This window comes from Trichomonas vaginalis, chromosome III, assembly GCF_026262505.1.
Source record: "Trichomonas vaginalis G3 chromosome III, whole genome shotgun sequence".
NCBI classification, from domain to species: Eukaryota; Parabasalia; order Trichomonadida; family Trichomonadidae; genus Trichomonas; species Trichomonas vaginalis.
Window position 1 is genome coordinate 11012905 of NC_067205.1, and position 20781 is coordinate 11033685.

At 31.8% G+C, this 20781-nt stretch overlaps 8 protein-coding genes and 1 pseudogene across 9 annotated transcripts, besides 3 other annotated features; 3 read left to right on the forward strand and 6 right to left on the reverse strand.

Moving 5' to 3' along the window:
- Window positions 1-6333: part of a mobile genetic element that runs on past the window's edge.
- On the reverse strand, window positions 2-522 carry TVAGG3_0680310 (annotated as a pseudogene). The gene has a single exon. A coding segment is annotated over exon 1 (521 nt).
- Window positions 604-759, reverse strand: TVAGG3_0680320 (uncharacterized protein; the record flags this gene model as incomplete). The annotated part of the gene is made up of 1 exon (XM_051242701.1): window positions 604-759. The coding sequence occupies one exon, from the start codon at window positions 757-759 to the stop codon at window positions 604-606; it is 156 nt and encodes a 51-aa protein (XP_051089288.1).
- TVAGG3_0680330 (phage tail repeat-like family) lies at window positions 2319-3547 on the reverse strand (the record flags this gene model as incomplete). The annotated part of the gene is made up of 1 exon (XM_051242702.1): window positions 2319-3547. A coding segment is annotated over one exon (1229 nt), but the record flags the coding sequence as incomplete, so codon positions are not given.
- TVAGG3_0680340 (uncharacterized protein) lies at window positions 3566-3917 on the forward strand (the record flags this gene model as incomplete). Its single annotated transcript, XM_051242703.1, has 1 exon — window positions 3566-3917. A coding segment is annotated over one exon (352 nt), but the record flags the coding sequence as incomplete, so codon positions are not given.
- Window positions 4679-5041, reverse strand: TVAGG3_0680350 (uncharacterized protein; the record flags this gene model as incomplete). Its single annotated transcript, XM_051242704.1, has 1 exon — window positions 4679-5041. The coding sequence occupies one exon, from the start codon at window positions 5039-5041 to the stop codon at window positions 4679-4681; it is 363 nt and encodes a 120-aa protein (XP_051089291.1).
- Window positions 6334-6790: 457 nt separating the features above from the next.
- Window positions 6791-7534, forward strand: TVAGG3_0680360 (uncharacterized protein; the record flags this gene model as incomplete). The annotated part of the gene is made up of 1 exon (XM_001329834.1): window positions 6791-7534. The coding sequence occupies one exon, from the start codon at window positions 6791-6793 to the stop codon at window positions 7532-7534; it is 744 nt and encodes a 247-aa protein (XP_001329869.1).
- Window positions 7535-10204: 2670 nt separating this feature from the next.
- Window positions 10205-10252: a mobile genetic element.
- Window positions 10253-11404: 1152 nt separating this feature from the next.
- TVAGG3_0680380 (RNA polymerase II transcription regulator recruiting protein) lies at window positions 11405-12257 on the reverse strand (the record flags this gene model as incomplete). Its single annotated transcript, XM_001329833.2, has 1 exon — window positions 11700-12242. The coding sequence occupies one exon, from the start codon at window positions 12240-12242 to the stop codon at window positions 11700-11702; it is 543 nt and encodes a 180-aa protein (XP_001329868.2).
- Window positions 12258-14247: 1990 nt separating this feature from the next.
- Window positions 14248-16603, reverse strand: TVAGG3_0680390 (delta adaptin-related family; the record flags this gene model as incomplete). Its single annotated transcript, XM_001329832.1, has 1 exon — window positions 14283-16598. One exon carries the CDS (start codon window positions 16596-16598, stop codon window positions 14283-14285), a length of 2316 nt encoding a protein of 771 aa, XP_001329867.1.
- A 1596-nt stretch (window positions 16604-18199) lies between these two features.
- Window positions 18200-18326: a mobile genetic element.
- Window positions 18327-18380: 54 nt separating this feature from the next.
- Window positions 18381-19272, forward strand: TVAGG3_0680410 (protein ubiquitination; the record flags this gene model as incomplete). Its single annotated transcript, XM_001329831.1, has 1 exon — window positions 18397-19272. The coding sequence occupies one exon, from the start codon at window positions 18397-18399 to the stop codon at window positions 19270-19272; it is 876 nt and encodes a 291-aa protein (XP_001329866.1).
- Between the last annotated feature and the right edge of the window lie 1509 nt (window positions 19273-20781).

Below are 20781 nucleotides of genomic sequence, written 5' to 3' on the forward strand. Positions count from 1 at the left end.
TTTACTTTACGTAACCACCGGCTACCAAAAGCCTTTGACGCCAACCCATACCAGCTAATGAAGGTTGACTTGGTTTAGTATTGAAACTAACCTTTGGTTTTGGTTTATCTTCAGTTTTTGGCTCACCTTCTTCTATTGGTTTTTCGTCACTTTTCGGTTCCTTTGACTTTACTTCACTTGCTGGAACAGTTGTGTCGTCAACATCTTCATAAATATCATATGCCATTTGTTTTTGTTTTCCTTTCAACTTTTTGTGTTTGTTGTAAAGTTTAGAATATTTCGACTCTAAGTCAATGAGATGTTCTATAATGAACTGTTGGTCAGTGAAGTAAACTTTTCCATCTGTTGTCTCGAAAGCTCCTTCAGACTTCAATATTTTATTTGTGAGAGTCTGTTTCTTTTTTGAGATACTAGCCGTTCCATTTTTATGAAAAGTGACTTTATAGTTAGGGTTTGTATTTCCAGACCTGGCACTTTCTATTATTGAATTTTCTCTTCATCTGTAAGTTCTTTGACAGGTTTTGACAATGGTTCTGAACTTTTTGTTTGTGGTGTCAAATCTACCGTTTCAACTTCTTCGGTCATTTCATCTCAGTAAAAATTTTAGTTTGGTTTGTTTTCAACTGGTTGTTGTTGTTTTTTAAGTCGGTCTAAAACTTCCTGAGGTATAGGAAGAACTTGACAAACACGTGGTTGTGTAACTGCTGGAAGTCGACAAATCCATCTTGAACCCATTTGTCTCAATGCTGTATTGTTCATTTCATCTTCAGTAAAAAAATTTACATTCCCCACGTTTGAGGCGGTTGCGGTTGGTTGTTGTTTACCCACTGTTGTGCATGGTTATATCCTCTGTTAAAGAATCTTTCACCTTGGTCCATGTAGTGTCCTGCTTGGTTATAGTAGTCATTTGCTTTGTTATAGTAGTTTCCTGCTTGTCTTCCTACATTGTCATCCATCCTTGAACTTTTCCTCTTTGTTTCAGGATTTGGAATAAGATTTGCTGCATCTCGTGCTACATCCCAACCTTTCTGTACAGTTTGTATAATAGGTTGTGCTTTCCTTAAGTATACTAATGTACTCAAAATCTTCCTTCCAACTCCAAATACACCTCTGGCTATTGTTCCACTGCGGCAAAATCTGGATGCAACTCCTGCTAATGCGCCAAATAAACCCATTTCTTATGGGTTAAAAAATGACGAATCCAAACAAGGACCCCTATGTTTCTAAAGCGACAAAGAAAGCACTCATGGTAAAAATCTTTAGTTCAACACCAAATGCTTGGTTTATGGATATCTTGGAAAACATTCCGAGGTATAGAGAAGATGGACCTCCATACTGGCTAATATTTGTCGGTCAAAACACAATACTGTGAAGCCATACCATTACAGTCCAAAAATATTTTAGATGTGAAAATGCTTTGACAATATTCGTTGACAAATACCATCCAACAAAACTGACATCTGATGTGAAAGTTCTTTCAAATCAGACGATATTAAAAACTATCTGCGTTCAAAAAATGTAAACCAATATTTTATTGTCGACAAAACCATTCTGCTCTTGGTGTCATTGACAGTTGTATAAAAATCTTAAGAGACTTAAACCAACCACAAGGTGGTGAGGTAGATGAAATGTCATATGACGACAAATACAGACATTTCTCCATGGCAAAGATGAGACAAGTTTTTAAATATTTACAATAGCCGTAAACAAAAAGGTTTGGGAAACCACTCCCCGAAGAAATGAAAACAACCCTGACTTAGAGAAAGACTATATATTTAATAGTTTAGTCAAAAGAGACAAACAAGAAAGAATGCCAGGCTTCAAACTTAAGAAAGGCGACAAAGTAAAATAGAAATACCTAAACGCGACCCATATGAAAATACTATTGACTATGACAACAATGGGAACTCGACAGGTACTCGCATTCGTGTTCGTAAAAATAGAAGAAAGTATACAAGAGAATATTATGAAGTTTTAGGCAAACATGGCAAAATGTACAGACTGCAAGCAGAAGATAAAACTACTATTGTCAGACCTCGTTTCAAACTTGTCAAAGTTCAAGGTGGTATACTTTCAAAGACAGTTCCTAACAAATATAAGACAACTCCTGACGAATATGCTAAAGAATTGAAAATGACGACTAAGCAATTCTATACCATGCGTAAACTGTCATGTAAGGTGGCATGTAGTCTTTACTTTGTCCCGTTGTTTGCGTATATCCTGTAACGCGATGTGTATGGTTTCCATCTCCCTGAGTGTCACTCCAGTAACAATTTATAGCAAACTGAACGTCGTCTTTAACATCATATCCTTTACCTTTTTTCAAGGCGTGCCAATCCCAAAATTTATGCTTATGCCAACCTGCTTGAGATGTACTTAAATCTACGTAGTGACTGTGCGCAGGTAAGTTTTCACCTGAAATCGTTTTACTTCCACCTGTTTCCTTTGAAGAGTTTGCACAATACAAAAACCTGTCGACTATTTGAGTCCAAGTTCCAAAACCCAGAACTGTTTCTGGTTTGGTAGAGTTCATTGACGTGTAAATAGAACCTATAGGATATAGTGTTTGAAGTATTTCTGTCTTTAATGTTTGAAGCTCTGTTTTGTCTGCTTTTTTATATAACTCATCGTTAACATATGTTTTGTCAGCTTTTTTATCTAACTCATCGTTAACATATGTTTTGTCTGCTTTTTTATCATATAAATCTTGAGCAGTGAATTTAACATTGTTTTCATCCTCCATGACATAGACATTTCTACATCTAGTGTATTTCATCGTCGTTATGTCATCCTCCGATGTTAAACCTTGTGGAAAGTTAGGAGGTTTCCAATTTAATACATCCCCAGTTTCTTCAACCGTTCCTTCAATATTTTCTATACCAACAGTTGCGAAGAAATCGTGTGTATGGTTCTTATCTGCCTTCTTTTCAAGGCTAACGTTTAAGTCTGTTATTTCAGAAGATGTATGTGTATGTCCAACGTCACTTTTCCTGTTTAAGGTTTCTTGTAAGTTTGTAATATTTGCAATGGTATGTGTATGTCCAACGTCACTTTTCCTGTTTAAGGTTTCTTGTAAGTTTGTAATATTTGCAATGGTATGTATATGAGTCTTTTTAGAATATTCGTTTTCAGCTCTTGTCACTTCACTTGACATTTTATTGTCAACATATGTTTTATCTGCTAGTTCAGGATGAGTATGTTCTTTCGTTGCATATGTTGCATCTGCTCTGTCATGTTCTTCTTGAACTTTTTCAATGACATACTCTTTGTCAGCTTTGTTGTCAACATCTGCTTTCAAAAGAAGTTCATCTATAGGTTTCTCGTTTAAAGTTCCTTTTGTTGGATTTACACAGACAGTATGGTTCTTACTGTCTTGAAACAGAAACTCATCTGTCATTGGGTTTATCGTCAGTTTTAAGTTTCCTTCTTTCAATGACTCAGATATCTTAGAATAGTTTGAAAAGTTTGTTGTGTTCTTATTTAGAGCTTGCAAAATGAGTTGTCGGTTGTGTTGTATTTCTCTCATAGACGCTGTTTCTTTCGACATTTTTATTCTAGATAAAATATGCTTTCAATAGAAAAAGAAAATTCTAGAGTTGCTACAACTAAACCATTAGATGAACTTTTTACTAACGTCGGTCAAAAGTTTGAGACAGAGACCGTAAAGCATGAAGGCTATCGTTTTGACTACCCGTTAAGATGGCTAAGAGACCCATCCGTCACAAAAGCTATTGGCTTTCGTAGAATGAAGTTCATTTCAGAAGCCATACATGGTTTCCCATTTACGGTCGCTTTTGAAGTTCGATACTATAACAAAGAAAAACGTACGTATGAGAAATTTGAACAGGGAAAACTTTTACAAGTGAATTTGCTTGTAAACTTAGAAACAACTCTTCAAGCTTTTCAAGAAAAAATAAACGATATCTATCTCGAATATGCAAAACAGTACAACATTGACGAAGGAGAGTACCATCTCGATATTGTTTATGACAGGAAAAATGCAACTGTTAAAATCGATAGAATAGAAGACCTTGGAGAAGACGTTTATATTTCTACAAAATATAACAACTTGGCATGGTATAGATTTTTGAGGATGTTAAATCAGCCTGCAGAATATCCAGTACACCCGAACTTTTATGAAGTCGAAAACCCTAATGGAACATATGAAAATGTTTTCGACTCAGATGCTATTATCGTTCATGCTTCATTTTCTGGCGCCCAAAACTCTTTTTTATGCTTGGCAAATGACTTTTACGAAAAAACCTACAAAGCTATATGAACCACCAAGTGGAAGTATTTCAGACTTTCAAGTATGGTTTACTACAGATGGAAGAAAGAGAATAATTCCATTATACCACGCGTTTTACTTAGAACTTAGTTTCATATACAACTACTATCGAACGGTAAAAATATAATTTTTAATACGGTTGAGGTGTTGGATTTGGTTGCCAACTAGACTGTGGTGCAGGTTCAGGCTGTTGTATAACAGGAGCTTGCTCTTCTGGTTCAGGGTCTTTAGGTATAATACCAACGAACTGACCTACTCTTTTGCCAATATTTTTGACTCCGTTCCAAATTCCTCTTCCGACGGTTTTTATTCCATTCCATATACTCTTCCAACATTTCGAAAGAAGTTTCCTATTCTTCCAAAGAAACCCATTTTACTATATGTAAAAATCTAATGTCCACCTAGTCTCTTACGTTTCCTTCTGAGTTCCATAGCATTCTTTAACTGGAGCTCATACATTCTATTTCTCCTCTGGTAGAAAACATACTCTGGGTCAACTCCTGTGTTCGCGTCATCTGCATAGAGTTGTTTATATCCCACTTCAGGGTTTGTATAAAACTCTTTCCATCTCATATTTGCATACCATGGTGGCAAACCTAACGCAGCGTCATTTGACATGGCAGTTTGCATTTGTACATCTGTTGGCACTTGACCATAGTTTGCCATTGCAGTTTGTATTCTAACTTCATTTGGAATATTCTCTGGGTTTGGTTGTCCAGGTTGCTGTGCATTCGCTAAGTTCTGTGCGTCCATTTAATATTAGATAAAAATATCTCTTACGAGTACATATGCTGAACATTTGCAGGCATTGGTTCATCTTCATATTCTCTGTACTTTTCTGCCACGTCAAAGAAATAAATGACACAATGGAAAAAACCTAAAACAAGTAGTCCTATTTCAAACCACATTTACTTACTAGTAAAATTTCTTTGTTATGACTTCTTCGTAAAGACTTTGTTAAGATTTCATCGTAAAGACTTTGTTGAGATTTCTTCGTAAAGACTTTGTTGAGATTTCTTCGTAAATGACCCAAAAATATATTTTAGGTGAAGAGGTGAGATTTCACCTCTTTTTTCACCTCATTTCTCACCTCTTGAATTTTCATGAATTTCTTCGTAAAGACTTTGTTAAGACTTCTTCATCTAATTTCTCATGAACTTTCTTGTCTATGTTTTGTTGAGATTTCTTCGTAAAGACTTTGTTGAGATTTCTTCGTAAAGACTTTGTCAAGATTTCATCGTAAAGACTTTGTTGAGATTTCTTCGTAAATGACCCTAGTAGTATATTTTTGGTGTAAATTTCATGAAAATTCAAGAGGGTGAAAAATTAGGTGAAAAAACAGGTGAAATCTCACCTCTTCACCTAAACATTATTTTTGGTGTAAAATTCTGAGTAAAATGACAGATGGAACACATACTTTTTCAGTAAGTACATATGGGGTAGAAAAGAGGGTAGAAAACGGGGTAGATATACCCTTCTACCCTAAAATATATTTTTGTCTGATTTACGCTCATTACGATGAAGTTTTGACAAAGTCTTTACGAAGAAATCTTGACAAAGTCTTTACGATGAAGTTTTGACAAAGTCTTTACGATGAAGTTTTGACAAAGTCTTTACGATGAAGTTTTGACAAAGTCTTTACGATGAAGTTTTGACAAAGTCTTTACGATGAAGTTTTGACAAAGTCTTTACGATGAAATCTTGACAAAGTCTTTACGATGAAATCTTGACAAAGTCTTTACGATGAAATTCATGAAAATTCAAGAGGTGAAAAATGAGGTGAAAAAACAGGTGAAATCTCACCTCTTCACCTAAAATATATTTTTATTGAATTCTGTATAATATTCTGAGTAATATGACAGATGTTTATATAACACTTTCTCTGGTTTATAGGACCTCTCTCATATTCTATCTTGTCATATCAAAACTCATAGTCATGTTTGTCCTCTAAGACTTCATTTATACTAAACATCTTCAGGGCTAGAAGGCACGAAGTGCCTGGAAGCCCCACTACCTTTTTTTTTTTTTTTTTTTTTTTTTTTTTTTTTTTTATAGATCTCAAAAATATTCAATTCTAATAATCTTTCATTTTGAAATCGCATAAATAATCAATTTCTTTCTTTTTATGACTTTACTAGGACGAAAAACTTTGTTAATACAATATTTCTTTATAATCATTAATGCAACAGATTTTGCCAATTCCTTTCGAATATTCTGAAATTTTGATAATCATAATATAAAACCCTGCACCATTCTATCCGTACATTTCCATTTTAAAAAAATTCAAAATTGAGAAAGAGTTTGCCTCAATATTCAAAAATTCTGAAGATTGAAAATTCTTATCATTTTTTCCACAAATTAACAAGCTGAAATATATATTATACATTTCTATTTTTTAAAGGATTTTACGTTTAAATTCTTCTGAATTATTTTTCAGAAATTTTGACGTAGAGTGGTAAAATGCTTTCAAGGAGAATGATATGATCAGAATTTTACTTCATTATGCTTAGAGAGAGACTATATAATCTCATCTGCACAACACTACAAGGCGATTACGTTACATATGATGATACAAGCCGTCTAACAAGCGTGTTCAGTGAGCAACTTGGCCTAAGCCAAGAGCTTGCATCTAAATTATTAAATCAATACTTCAGAGGAAGGTATATCAGCGGCGAAACAGCACGTAATCTTGCAAATTTAATATATGAGAATCTTGTTCAAATGAATCTTGACTCTCAATTGGATGAATATGCGAGGGCATTGAAGAAAAGACGCATTGATAGTCTCGCAAGAGAAATTGATTCAGAACTTTGCCGTACAATTCGAGGCGGATATGTTTCTTATACCCGTGCTGAACGGGCAGCACAAAGTTTTAGCAGAACCATTAAAATTCCATATGAATTTGCTTATAGGATAATGCTTGATTATGCACGCGGCAAATATTGCAGTTATGACGCAGCTTCATATTACTCACAAATGATGGCCGAGAGAATTATCTCAAAGTATGAAATTATCCAGATCTTCAAGAAAGAACAGTACCAAGAGCTGAGCAGGTTGAAGAAAAACAAGCTCCTGCAAGAAATGAAGTTAACCCAAAGATTGAAGAAGAAAACCAGAATAGCGACAGCGACATTCCTGAAAAAGAAGAAAAACCAAAAAAAGAAACAAAAGAAAAAACAAAGGAGGAAACCGAAGAAAAACAAAAGAAGGAAACCGAAGAAAAACAAAAGGAAGAAACCAAAGTAAAACAACCAGAGGTAAATGAAACAAATGAACAAATCAATCCAGATGAATGTGCTGAAAACAAAGATATTTCAGAATCAACTTCATCAACAGAAGAGAAACAAACTGTTCAGAAAACTATCGAGGAAACCCAACAATACTGTGATTGCGCAGTCCAGACAGTTTTGACTAGTGAAATCATCGAACAGCTCTTGAAGACACAAAACAGATTCTTCTTGGAGTGATTATTGTTTAAACTTTTATGTATTATTCAATATTTTTATTTTTCTGAAGCATGCTCTTCATTCTCTCAATATTGGCGCTAGCGATGACTTTATATTTATTGTTGAATTCCATTATGGTTTCAAATGATATTTTGATTCAGGTCTGAATATGGCTAAATATCAACATATATAAATAGATAGCTAGGATTGAACTTATATTTATATTGCATAGGATTCAATGACTTCATTCATTGCATTTTCAAAATAAAATTATAAAACAATTGGAAATTTGTGATGTAACAAACTCTTCCTTCTTATTTATACTGTCATTTATGAATTCATAAAAATTGAATTGTTATCGTTTTTTACAGTTTTGAATTTGCATTCAAATAATTGAGGGACACTTTTGAGCAAGAGGTAGGGCAACGATAGAAAATTTTTGGAAAAAAAGTTCGGAGATCTTAAACGTATCATATTCCCTGCATGGTTTGGTATCTTCCGCCATGCGTTGTGCCAAACATATTGACACTTTCCAATAATTAATTTATGGTATGAGTCACAGAGTTAGATTATAAAAAGAAAGTAAATAATTGCAATTAGAAATCATATATGTCGGAAATCAAATGTTGATGAGCAGAAACCTTTTACTCATCATAAAAGAGATAAATCACTAAAGATTTGTATACATTAAAATTTGATATTTGGTGCTCGAAAACTGTCTGATGGGACTCCTCCAAAATGAACCAATCTATCGCTGAGGACCAAATTAGATGATGTGGATGGCGTATTCTCTAATTCTAACTTAGGAAGAATGGAAACAAAACGAATGACGACAACAACATGTCAAACATAGATTAAATATCTATGAATCAATAAAGTATACGTGCATTGAAGGTGATAACGATCACTTGAGGCTTATAACTCTTTGACTAAATTATGCAATAATTAAATATAATCATTTTTATATTTTTATACTGATAGTAATTAATATACTATCCTGCTTAATAAATGGTATGATCAAATTTGTTTGAAAATTTAATTATGTATATGAAACTATGTCTTCTATATAAAAATCAAAATTTTCGGACGAACCTAGATTGAAGCTTTATGAAAATCTATCATTTTTGTTAATTGAGTTAATATGAATCTTTTACATATGTATATATAGCATTGATAGCTTATATAATCATGGTTTATTCCATATTAACATATTTTTTCAGTTAAATTTGTTAATAATATCATGTAACAAATTAATTCAAGATTAGAATGTCTACAAAATGCTAACAAATAAGAACAAAATACGATTTCTCGACTTAAATTTTAATATGGAGTAGTTTTTCGTTTAAATCTAATTAAAAATGAATAAAAACTTATCTTGTACTATTTTCATTCAAAGATTTTAATAATGTAAATCATGCATTTTCATAATTCAGTACAGTTCTTTTTAGAATTAAAGTTGATGAGGATGATATTTGTGATTTAAAATAATTTGTTAATGTTCACCTTTTATTCATCACCTTGTGGTATGCCCTAAAGCAATAGCATTATCAATTCTGCTGAATTGATCAACTCAAAATTCCAAAAAAAATTCAAAATTTCAAAAATGAAATTAAACAATTTGAATTTTCACATGAAAAAATCAATTTCGAAAAAATTTGGAAAATCAAAGTATTTGATAATTAGTCAAATAATCAATTTACATCGTTTTTACTCATAAAAAACAACTAATTTTTGATTTTGATATCATATTTGATAAATACTCATTCCAGAGTTGACGTAATGTATTAATTATTGTTAGAGATATTGCTTTCGCAGCAAAATTCTTATTTCATGAAAGAAAAAAAAAATGAATTTATTCCAACAAAAACAAGTAAACAGATGAATGGAAACGTACTATATTTTCATAAATGTAGTAATCAGCGTGTCAGCTTTTGTTTATCATGTTCGAGTCAAAATGTATTAACTTGTAATAAGAAATATTCGAAGATTATATGAAGTATTGAGCATTCTTTGTAGAAATATTTGTAATTCATTACTAACATATATAATAAAGTTGTTTTTTTTTTCCTTATTGCAATAATTTTGTCTGATTTTAATAACTTTTCATGTATACGAGTTGTGTGAATATGCATCATAATATGCGTAAATATACTTATTTGCGACGAATAATGTGGTTGCATAATGGAGGTGCTAAATTTTGATTTTTAATATGGGGCTTTGGTATGTATAATCATGTTCTTATCTCAACGTAGGAGTATTGGTGCAATATGATTAAAATTTACGAGGTTGATCTTAAATTGAATAATTCTGGAGTATAAATCACAATGCAGCTAATTCTATGTTAAAGATAGATACAGATTGTAGTAATCAATTAGGGAGTACAAATTCATTCTTTCATTTCTGTCGTATTGAGCAGAAAGGAAGAGATCATAACCCTAGGAAAAAAAGCCCAAATTTGTCACTTTTCATAGTACGTTAAACTCAATTCGCTCGGCGAATGCCGAGCACACGTACTCATCATTCAACATAATATTCTCATTCTTTGGTTATTATAGTGCCAGACAACACAAGATTTCAAAGAATTACTTGAGTTTTCAATTAATCTTAATCCGATTTTAGATTTATCGAGAACTCCATCATCACAATCACATACTTCAGTGCGGTAACTACAATTATCCATATACAGAAGGAAGTTCTTTTCGAACAACTCATTTGGAGTCTGTTTTGGAAAGAACTTCTTTCTGTCCGACTTAATTTCATAGTTCCTGATCAACCAAAAGACAGAAACCACACACTATCTACTTAGGAAAGGAGTTCTTTCTAAATCTTCCTTAAATTGAGATTTTACGAGAGATAACCCTTCTATTGCACTTAAAAATGAACATTTTGATATCTTTAGTATCACACATGGTCATATATAGTATTTCATCTACATGAATACATTCATCTTTCGAAATCTCTCATTAAATGGGAGGCTTCGAAAGATGAATCGTTTTATTCATACAACTTTAAATCTCGAACACATTTAGAGAGTGAGTATATCATTTTATTCTTGTTTTGAGTTTATTCTGATTCAAAATTGCAGTGAAAACAGAAGTTCACACATCATATCTGAATGTGAGCTCATCTATACTTATACGATCTCAATACCTCCACTCTAAGCATAAGAGGTGAAGTTATATAAAAATTATCAGATGTGTTGAAGTCTCAAAAGTATTGCCTGAATGCTTGTTTCATATTTGTCCAAGTAGTTTCAATGAATAAATGTATTGTTTTTTATAATTTCGATTTATTTTTAGAAAATATTCAATATAAACCTTTATTGTGTTATTTACATCTCATAAATTCTCTGTCTAAATCATATAAAAGCGCGTTTTACCCCTATGAATCAAGAAATTCATTCAATATTCATGGTATATTTATTAAATTTATACGATTTACTAATAATCAATATTATATCCTCATAAATAGCAATATATTTTGGTAATCTATGATAATCATATACAATATTTGAAATCAAATTTTCATTAGTTTAGGTTCCTTGTTAATAGTAAACCATTATATTTATTACTAATAATAAAATCTATGTGTCGTATTGAAATTCAATAAAATTACTTATTCGGTCCAAAAAAACAAATTAGATAAAATTTTTCTTTTTTATGTAATTTTTGTTTTTCATTTTTCTCAAGATCCTAAGTTATGTTCTAACTTTTGACATCATATCCTATCATGCTAGGCTATATATTATAGCATATCCAAAAGGCAAGGAAATCTATCAGAGAAGCCTTTTTGACCTATCGTTGCCCTACCTCTTTTGAGCAGTGGTTAAAATCAACAATCGTCATGAAAAATGAAATGGACATATGATAAGTAACAAACTACCATAAAAATTAAAATATTATAGTCAAATAATTTAGGGTATAAAAAAGGTTTAATAATATGCTTTACCAGGCACTATAAACAACTTAGTAAAAGTTAAAAGCGTCATCGAAACCAAAGTTGTCAGAAAAGGCGAAATCGAATGGATTATCTTCAACATCAATTTTTTCTGAGTTTTTGGATTCGGGAGAAGAAACATCTGTCATTATGCTCTCCTGCTGAGGTTGATTCATAAACTCAGAACTTGCCATTGGCTGGAGAGCACGCTGGATCTTCGCAGATCGACGCTGTAACAGGCGATATCGATTTTTAAGGGAAACTTCTGGTCTGCCCTTGAAAGAAGTTGCGATGAATTTCCATTTTTGACCAAATTGAGCAACCATGTCAATTAATTGTTGATCTTCTTGTTCGGTCCATTCTGATTTGTTTAAACCTGGCTGTAAATATGCGTGGTACCTATCCTTGCATTGTCTTGACGTTCTGTTACCTAACGCAAATGAAACAAGTTCCCAATTTACATTTTCACCTGCTGCGCTAACAAGAGCAAGGATCTGACGATCTTCTTCATCAGAAAACTTCACCTTGCGGCACTTAGGTTTATATTCTTGCTGAATGGGTGCTGGAGTCATTAAAAATTTTGTAAATTTTTCAATAAATTCAATATAAATCAACGGTTATTATTTGGGAAGAATTGCTGGGAAAAAAGTAAATGAATTTATTTAACATTTTCAAAGACGTGTACGACCACACCATTTTATTAAGTTATTATTGATGATATTCATCCTCAAAACAATAAGACTCACGAAGAATTTTCGATTAAAAATCGTATTTACATTTTATTATTGATATATAAAGGAAAAACAATATACTGATAGAATTCTTCTTTACACATGAAATTTAATAAGTCATTTTATTGTCATAAATTAATTTCAATTATTTAATAACTTGAAGTCATACAGTTTAAGGGTTTCGTTTTGCTAAAATTGTCACTTTTATAGCATATTTGTTTTTGGATGTTTTGCGAAACCAAAAAAAACTATGATATACAATGTGTGTGTAAAGAAAATACTTTATTTACTAGTTAAAAAATCATTTGGTATTGATCAAGTTATTTTTTCTGGATAAGATATTATATGGATAATTGGATAGAAAATACAATTATATAATCTTGTACCTGGTTTAATTAAGCTAATTGTCATCAGAAACTTGTAATTTTTATGAATTTCAGATTTTCTTTTCATTACTGCTTTTCTTAATAGGTCAAGTTCTTATTTACGTTATAAAGTATGATATTTACAAATATCAAGTTATCATGTTTTTTGAGAAATTATGAGAAACAAACAAAAATGAAAAAGATAGGAATAGCAATGAATAGTGATGTGGGTATAGAAAATGTAAGAGATATGAATGCAAAGCAATCAGTATTTAGGACATTGACCATAGATTTCGAAAAAAAATGCTGCATATTGAGCGAAAACTATGATTATATTATAAGGCTGTCATTTAAAGCATAATGAAACTATTCCCTTTTCATTTTAATCGAATAAGATAGTAAAGATTTTTGAATTAGCTAGAAACTGATGAGATGTTTTCACAAATCAGATTTTTAATCTCTATAATGCATAATTCACTCAATATCTCAATTTTGATATTGCGAGATATTTTTGCTATCGGTTTCGCAATTTTGACACAATAGCAAGAGGGTTCTATAAGCATTATTATCAACGTAGAATCTGAATATCATATCAGAAAATGTCGCAAATCTGACATTTACCCGACCAAATAGCAAAAATAATTGAATACTTTTCGCAAAAACTTTAAAAATCGATAAAAATATGAAATATAGATATTAAAGAGACTTTTTATATAATATTCATAAAGATTTTCCAAAAATATGATACCGCAAAATTAAAAAAGTGACGTCTTGAGTGGAGTCAAAGGTCGAAATTGCTAGCTAAATGTTTTTTTAGCGAAATTGCGTATTGTACGTTTTTTTCGCAAAACGAAAACCTTATACAGTTTAATTAAAATACTTTATTTATTTAATTCTATCACTCAAAAATGAAAATTGCCTTAATTGTTGAAATCGGTTCCGGATTGAAAAACATCTGATTATAATGATTTCATATTTGAACCAATCAATGAACATCACGAATAGTGTTATTACACTGAGTTCGGATAAACGATTGTTGCGTTTCATGATTAATTTTTTATTTCATCTTTTGACTTTAATCTCTAAGCTTCTATTCATTCCATAACCTAAAATAGATCATACATACCAGAATATAGCAATCAAATATGAATAATAGTAAGTTCATATGATTTATCTATTTACAAAGTTCAAAAATACTCTGAATTGAAGCTCCAGATAAATAAGATTAGGAAGACTTCCGTAAGATTGAAATGGTACTTCATATACTTCCATGTTTCATCATTCAGAAAGTGTCTTATTCTAATATATATATATAGGGTCACTTTCAATCACATGACATCAATCTATAATTTTTTTTGACGCTCTAAAGGTTGATATTCTATTTTCACAGTGAAAAAAGCTAAGCACAAGTTATTCATACCTTAGCAAATCATGGCATACGAAAAAATCAATCCAAGAATTATGTCTATGATATAAAAATATTTCTAATTAAAAAAACTTAAATTTTTTTACTGATTTACTTCTTCTCTTCGTTTGTCTTTCTAAGTCTTCTCTTTCCTGCCTTGATTACTCCAGGAACCTTGTGTTTGACCTCTTCAACCTGTGGTTTCTGTTCTGGTTCAGCCATTTTGAGAGGTTTCTTCTTTTCTTTCGGTTTTTCTTCCTCTTTCTTTTGTTTTGGTTTTTCCTCTGAAACTTGAGGTTTCTCAGTCAAATCAATGTTTGCGAATGCGTCAGCCAAAGCGTCTTTCTTCTTCTCAGGCTGTGCACCGAACAATGGCTTCTTCGCAGCCTTGATGACGATGTTTGACCTGTCGACTTTCTTCGATTGTTTCCTGATCTTGATTTTCTTCGCTTTTTCTGGAGAAACTTCTTTGTATCCTTCAACCTTCTTGAGCTGTTCGGCTGTGGCTGCAACCAATGGATCAACTGGACCATCTGTGTCTTCTTTGAGGAAGTCGTCGTCGTCATCTGCGACATCAAACGAAATTTCGACGTCTCCAGCAATTTCTTCTGGAACTTCAAGTGGAGGAAGTGTTTCTTCATCGTATTCGACTGTGAGTTTGTCTTTGAGCTCCTTGAATTCGGCGGAATCCTTGAGTTCCAGGAAAATTTCGACTAATTGAAGGGTTACATTGGCCAAATCTTGGACTTCGGCGTAGATACAGCTCTGGAATTGAGGAAGCCTTTCAGTGAAAAGCTTTTCAGCACTGGAAAATGATTCTGGTGTATCACATCTGATGTAAAGTTTAAATGCAGTGGAAAGTGTACTCATTTGGACACGTTCGTCGCAGTAGAGCATATTCTCGTTCAAAATAATGTCCAATAATGCAGCGTTCTGTGAATATTCCGCAATAATGTAAAGACATGTCAAAAGAAGACTTGTTGCGTCTCTGTAGTTCCTCATTCCGAGGATGTGGCCCATAGCATCGACTAATGCTTCTCTGGTGGCCGGAACTCTGGTCGCTAAGTCCATGAATTGGTTGGATAAAATTTCGAAACAGGTAAACCCGCCTTCGTCGATGAAATCGAGTAAGACTTGGATATACCAGTTGAAATCAGAGACCAAAGCGTAATCGTTCTTCGAACAAATCTCGATAATTCTTGTAACAATTGTATTCTTGAAAGAAACGGACAGAGAATCCTTGAAGGCCTGGAACATCTTTGCAACAATGCCATCAATGGTCTTAGAGTTGGCTAAAGCGATCAAAAGATCTAATGCCATCAATCTGACGACTTCATCGTTGCTGTCGAGGCATTGTGTGATGATTTCCTTGTTCTGGGCAACAAGCTTTGGCTGAATCTCCATTAACTTGATGAATAATCCCAAACAAAGGAATCTGAGATTTGCATCTTGATGTTCAAGGAAATTCTGCATGCGTTGGGCAGCGTATGTCAAGAGGATAGTATTGGTAATTGGTACTTCGATGATTGTCCTGACAACTTCGAACAAAACTGTAATAGAAGAAGTAGTTTCGAGAATATTCGTAAATGGATTGATCAGCTTCTTCGGGAGACGTGGCTCGACATCGCAGAGCATGCGTAGAAGGTTAACAAGCTTGAGAAGGCACAAGTTTGACGCTGGATTGTCAAGCATTTTGTAAAGTTTCGGAATTAATGATGTAAAGTTGGAAGCGTTGTGGCGGCAGAACTCGGCCATGACATTGAGCGTAGCGAAAAGAACGCCTGGGTTTGTATCGTCTAATCTTGCCTTTAATGCCTGGAAACCTGTGCGAAGAGCATCAGGATACTTAAGGCAGATGCAGTAGAATGCTGTAATGGCCTTCTGGCGAACATCTGCTCTTGCAGATGACATAAACGAAATGACATCATTGGCTATGTGCTGACAAATTGGAACTGAGAGGTATGATGTAACGCCACTCAAAACATGCGATGTGATTAGTGTGTTGTTAGTGGTAAGATCTTTGCGAACACGGTTTGTGGCCATAAGAACAACATCTGAGTTTTCATTCCATAAAAATCCAGAAGCTGTGTAGCAAAGCCTCTTGTTTGAGTACTCGTCGTTCGACATAACTTCAAGAATCATGAAGTCGGCCCATGTTGTGTCGTAACCGAGAAGATTTAAGTAAATAACTTGCTGAACTAAGACTCCTTTGTCTTCATCCTTGAAGACATTGGCGTTCTCTTGGATTTCGTGTGATAAATCTGCGACAAACTCGTCAGTTGTGTTGTTTAATGAAGCCTGAATATAATCGCGGACAACGTCAGCAAGAGAGCGCCTGATCAATTGCTTACTAGCCTTTTTGAGCTGCTCACCAGCTTTTTTGACTTGTTCTGTTGTCTTGGATGTAAATTCCTTGAATTGCTGCATTAAAAAAAATTTGAATATAAAATGATCGCTATAAACATGTCAAAAAATTAATTTGTTATAAAAACCAAGGATATATCTTGTACTTATTATAAGTTTTTTAAATATGGAAATTTAGAAAATATATGTTTATTAATACTGACGTGGATATATTCAATAAATGCGATTTTTTGAATGCGATGCGGAATAAATAATAATTATGCCAGAAGAGTGGATCCGCAGATTTTCATATAAAATCACAATATCCGTGCATTCTATCATCAAAATTTCATTCTTCATCCTTCAAATCTATGAAATACAATTTACACAATCAATATTCTGATCACTTTATTAATCAATGCATGAGACCTATAGATATGAGGAGAAGTCACTAGAAATCTTCAAAAAGCTGATCATAATCTTAGCTATATTTAGTTTTTATAAGAGAATTAAAATAAACGACGAAAAACTCAATGAATACTTAGATACAGCATAAAATTTCATGTTACTGCATACATTTTTGTAATAGATTTTGCAAGGAATAATCAAGATTGTTTTGAATTCGCTAGTAGATATGCAGTTTGGCTTGATTACTAGATTCTGTTTTGTATCGTAGATGCAAGAATCAAGTGTGAGAGTTCCTTGTCGATAAAACATCATTTTATTTCCGACAATGCTCGAATTAGAAATAACATAGTTTTCGTTTGTATTGTAGAAATATATAAGATAGTTATTTTTGTTCGAAATAATTAATAAGTGATCATAATTAATATGAACATTAGAATGGCCAAGAAGAGAATAACATGTATTATTAGTTAATGTCCAAAACTTTGAACTGCCACCTACTGAAACCCAAGCAGAGTGAAATATTGTTAAATCCGAAATTTTTGCTTGAGAAGAATTTGCATTCGTAAAATAAGCGGGCGATATATCGGCCACTATAAAATAATGGTAAGAATCACATCCAGAAAAACTCAGTTCGTTAAAAATATGAGAATTAAAAGATTTGTCTTGATTAATTGTAAGTATTATAGACATATAATCACTCTTACAATTGCAACATGATATAAAACTGCATGAAGCATTATTTCCTCTATGTAGGATGCAAGTTCCGCAAAGTTTTACACTTTTATAAGAATAATAAGAGGTTTTATAGCAGCGTTCAAAGTTACAATGTGAAACATGTAAATTAGACTCTGAATTCTCAATAAAAATAACTGCACTACCTCCCTTGATATCAGAAAAGTGGGAGTTATGAATCAATTGCCACTTTTACTATCACATCATTTTAGATAAGATTTTCATAGAAAAGGCCATCAATGCTAAATACTATGCACCATCGAGGCCATGTGATGATAGTGCTTTCTCATTTTTGATAAAGCAGTTGAAAATGATTTTAAATATGGTGAATTATCTCTCACTTTTAGAAATGATATGAAAAACAGATTTTTCCCTACTCCCTCTCATTTAGTATGATTGCTCATGATAGATCCATACTTGTTTTACATCAATTTGTGAAATCTTATCAAACTTAGCGAAAATAGGATGATCATTTGAAAACAAAGGCATACTACATTTGAGTAATTAAAAATATCAATTTTTTTCTGCTCCATAAAAATGATTTTTTAAGGCTACACTTACGCCCATCTGTCTTTAATTCAAATTTCTGACAACTGCCGTGAAGCTTCAGTGAAAATTAACCTTAACCATCTGAATTGAAGGCCATGTCATAGGGGCGTAAGTGCACCCTTAAGGGAGATCACATCTTTGATATTTCATTTTTAAGTCTAAAAGTGTCACAGCAAAAAATTTTACATATAATATGTCTCTTTCAGAGCAGCCATCAAATGAAAATTTGCGCAATTACAGTAACCATAAGCCAATTAAAGTATTCGAATACCCAGATCAAGCATCAAAAATTATATTTGGTGTCAATTCCAATAATATTATACAAATATCTTCACAAATTATCGAATTAATAACAACCCACAAAATACCTATCCAAATGGTGCTATATTTGATTGATATTTTTTCACAAATTCATGCTAAAGAAATTAAATTATTTTCAGAACTTTATCAAAAGATATCGAACGCATTTTCATACATAAATGAACCGAAAAATAAGAGATTAGCGACGCTTCTATATTATCAAGGTTTCAAATTGGAAAACTTCGAACCTAAAATGAAAGAAGAAGAAATTATGAATTTATATCCAACAGATTCTCCTTTATACTACATTACATGGGATAAAGTTAATGATCTTAAGAGTAAATTCCCAAATCTTGGTATTAATCAGGAGATTGATGATATCACACCACTTGACTGTGCAATTAGATATGGCTCAGAATTGTGTTTCAATTACTTGAAAAATTTAGGAGCTGAATACACTAAATACTCCGAAAAATATTGTGTTCAAGGCGGAAATAAAGAGATCTTTATGCAAATGATAGAAGAAGGTAAAACATTTGATAACATGATTAATACAGCATTGAATTATCGAAACTACGAAATTGCTGACTACCTTAAAACAAATTTTTATCAAACTCCCGATTCAATAACAGAAAGTATGTATTTCGGAAATTATGAAATTGCATCTTATTTACTTTCTAATGGAGAAGATATCAACAAAATATATAATCTTTTTCATTTCATATTTATCATTGTTTTATCACATTCTCTTTCTTTCAATATTTATTGATGTTTTATGAAATTCTCTTTTCTTTTCATATTTATCAATGTTTTATGGCATTTTCTTTCTTTTCAGATTTATCACTGTTTTATGACATTCTCTTTCTTTTAATATTTATCATTGTTTTATAAAATTGTCTTTCTCTCCATATTTATCATTGTTTTATTTCATTCTCTGTCTTTTCATATTCATCATTGTTTTATGGTATTATCTTTTTCTTCATATTTATCAATGCTTTATGGCATTCTCTTTCTTTTTATGTTTATAATTGTTTTATAAAATTCTCTTTCTCTTCATATTTATAATTGTTTTATTACATTCTCTTTTATTTCATATTTATCATTGTTCTATTACATTCTCATTCTCTTCATATATATCATTATTTTATGAAATTCTCTCGATATTAATGAATACCCTCTTAGTATTGCCATCAAAGCCAATTCAATCGAAATTGTCCAATTCCTAGTTGAGCATGGCGCAGATGTTAACATGAAACTTATTATCTTTCTTTTCATATTTAAAATTGTTTTATGAAATTATCTTTCATTTAAAATTGTTTTATGAAATTATCTTTCATTTAAAATTTATCATTGTTTTATGGCATTATCTTTCTCTTCATATTTATCATTGTTTTATTACATAATTTTTCTTTTCATATTTATCATTGTTTTATGGCATTATCTTTCTCTTCATATTTATCAATGTTTTATGACATTTTCTTTCTTTTCATATTTATATTTGCTTTATTTCAATCTCTTTCATTTCATGTTTATCATTGTTTTATAAAATTCTCTTTCTCTTCATATTTATAATTGCTTTATTACATTCTCATTCTTTTCTTATTTATCATTGCTGTATCACGTTTTCTTTATCTTCGTATTTATCATTATTTTATGAAATTCTCTCGATATTAATGAATACCCTCTTAGTATTGCCATCAAATCAAATTCAATAGAACTCGTCCAATTCCTAGTTGAGCATGATGCAGATGTTAACATGAAACTTATTCCCTTTCATTTCATATTTATTATTGTTTTATTTCATTCCATTTCTTTTCATATTTATCATTGATTTATAGCATTCTCTTTCTTTTCATATCTATATATGCTTTATGACATTCTCTTTCATTTCATATTTATCATTGTTTTATGACATTATCTTTCTCTTCATATTCATATATGCTTTATGAAATTCTATTTCATTTCATATTCATCATTGCTTTGTGGCATTTTCTTTCTTTTCATATTTATAATTGTTTTATGAAATTCTATTTCTTTTTATATTAATTATTGATTTATGACATTTTCCTTCTTTTCATAATTATCGTTGTTTTATGGCATTTTCTTTATCTTCGTATTTATCATTGCTTGATAGGATTCTCTCGATATTAATGAATGTCCTCTTAGTATTGCCATCAAAGCCAATTCAATCGAAATTGTCCAATTCCTAGTTGAGCATGGCGCAGATGTTAACATGAAACTTATTATCTTTCTTTTCATATTTATTATTGCTTTATGG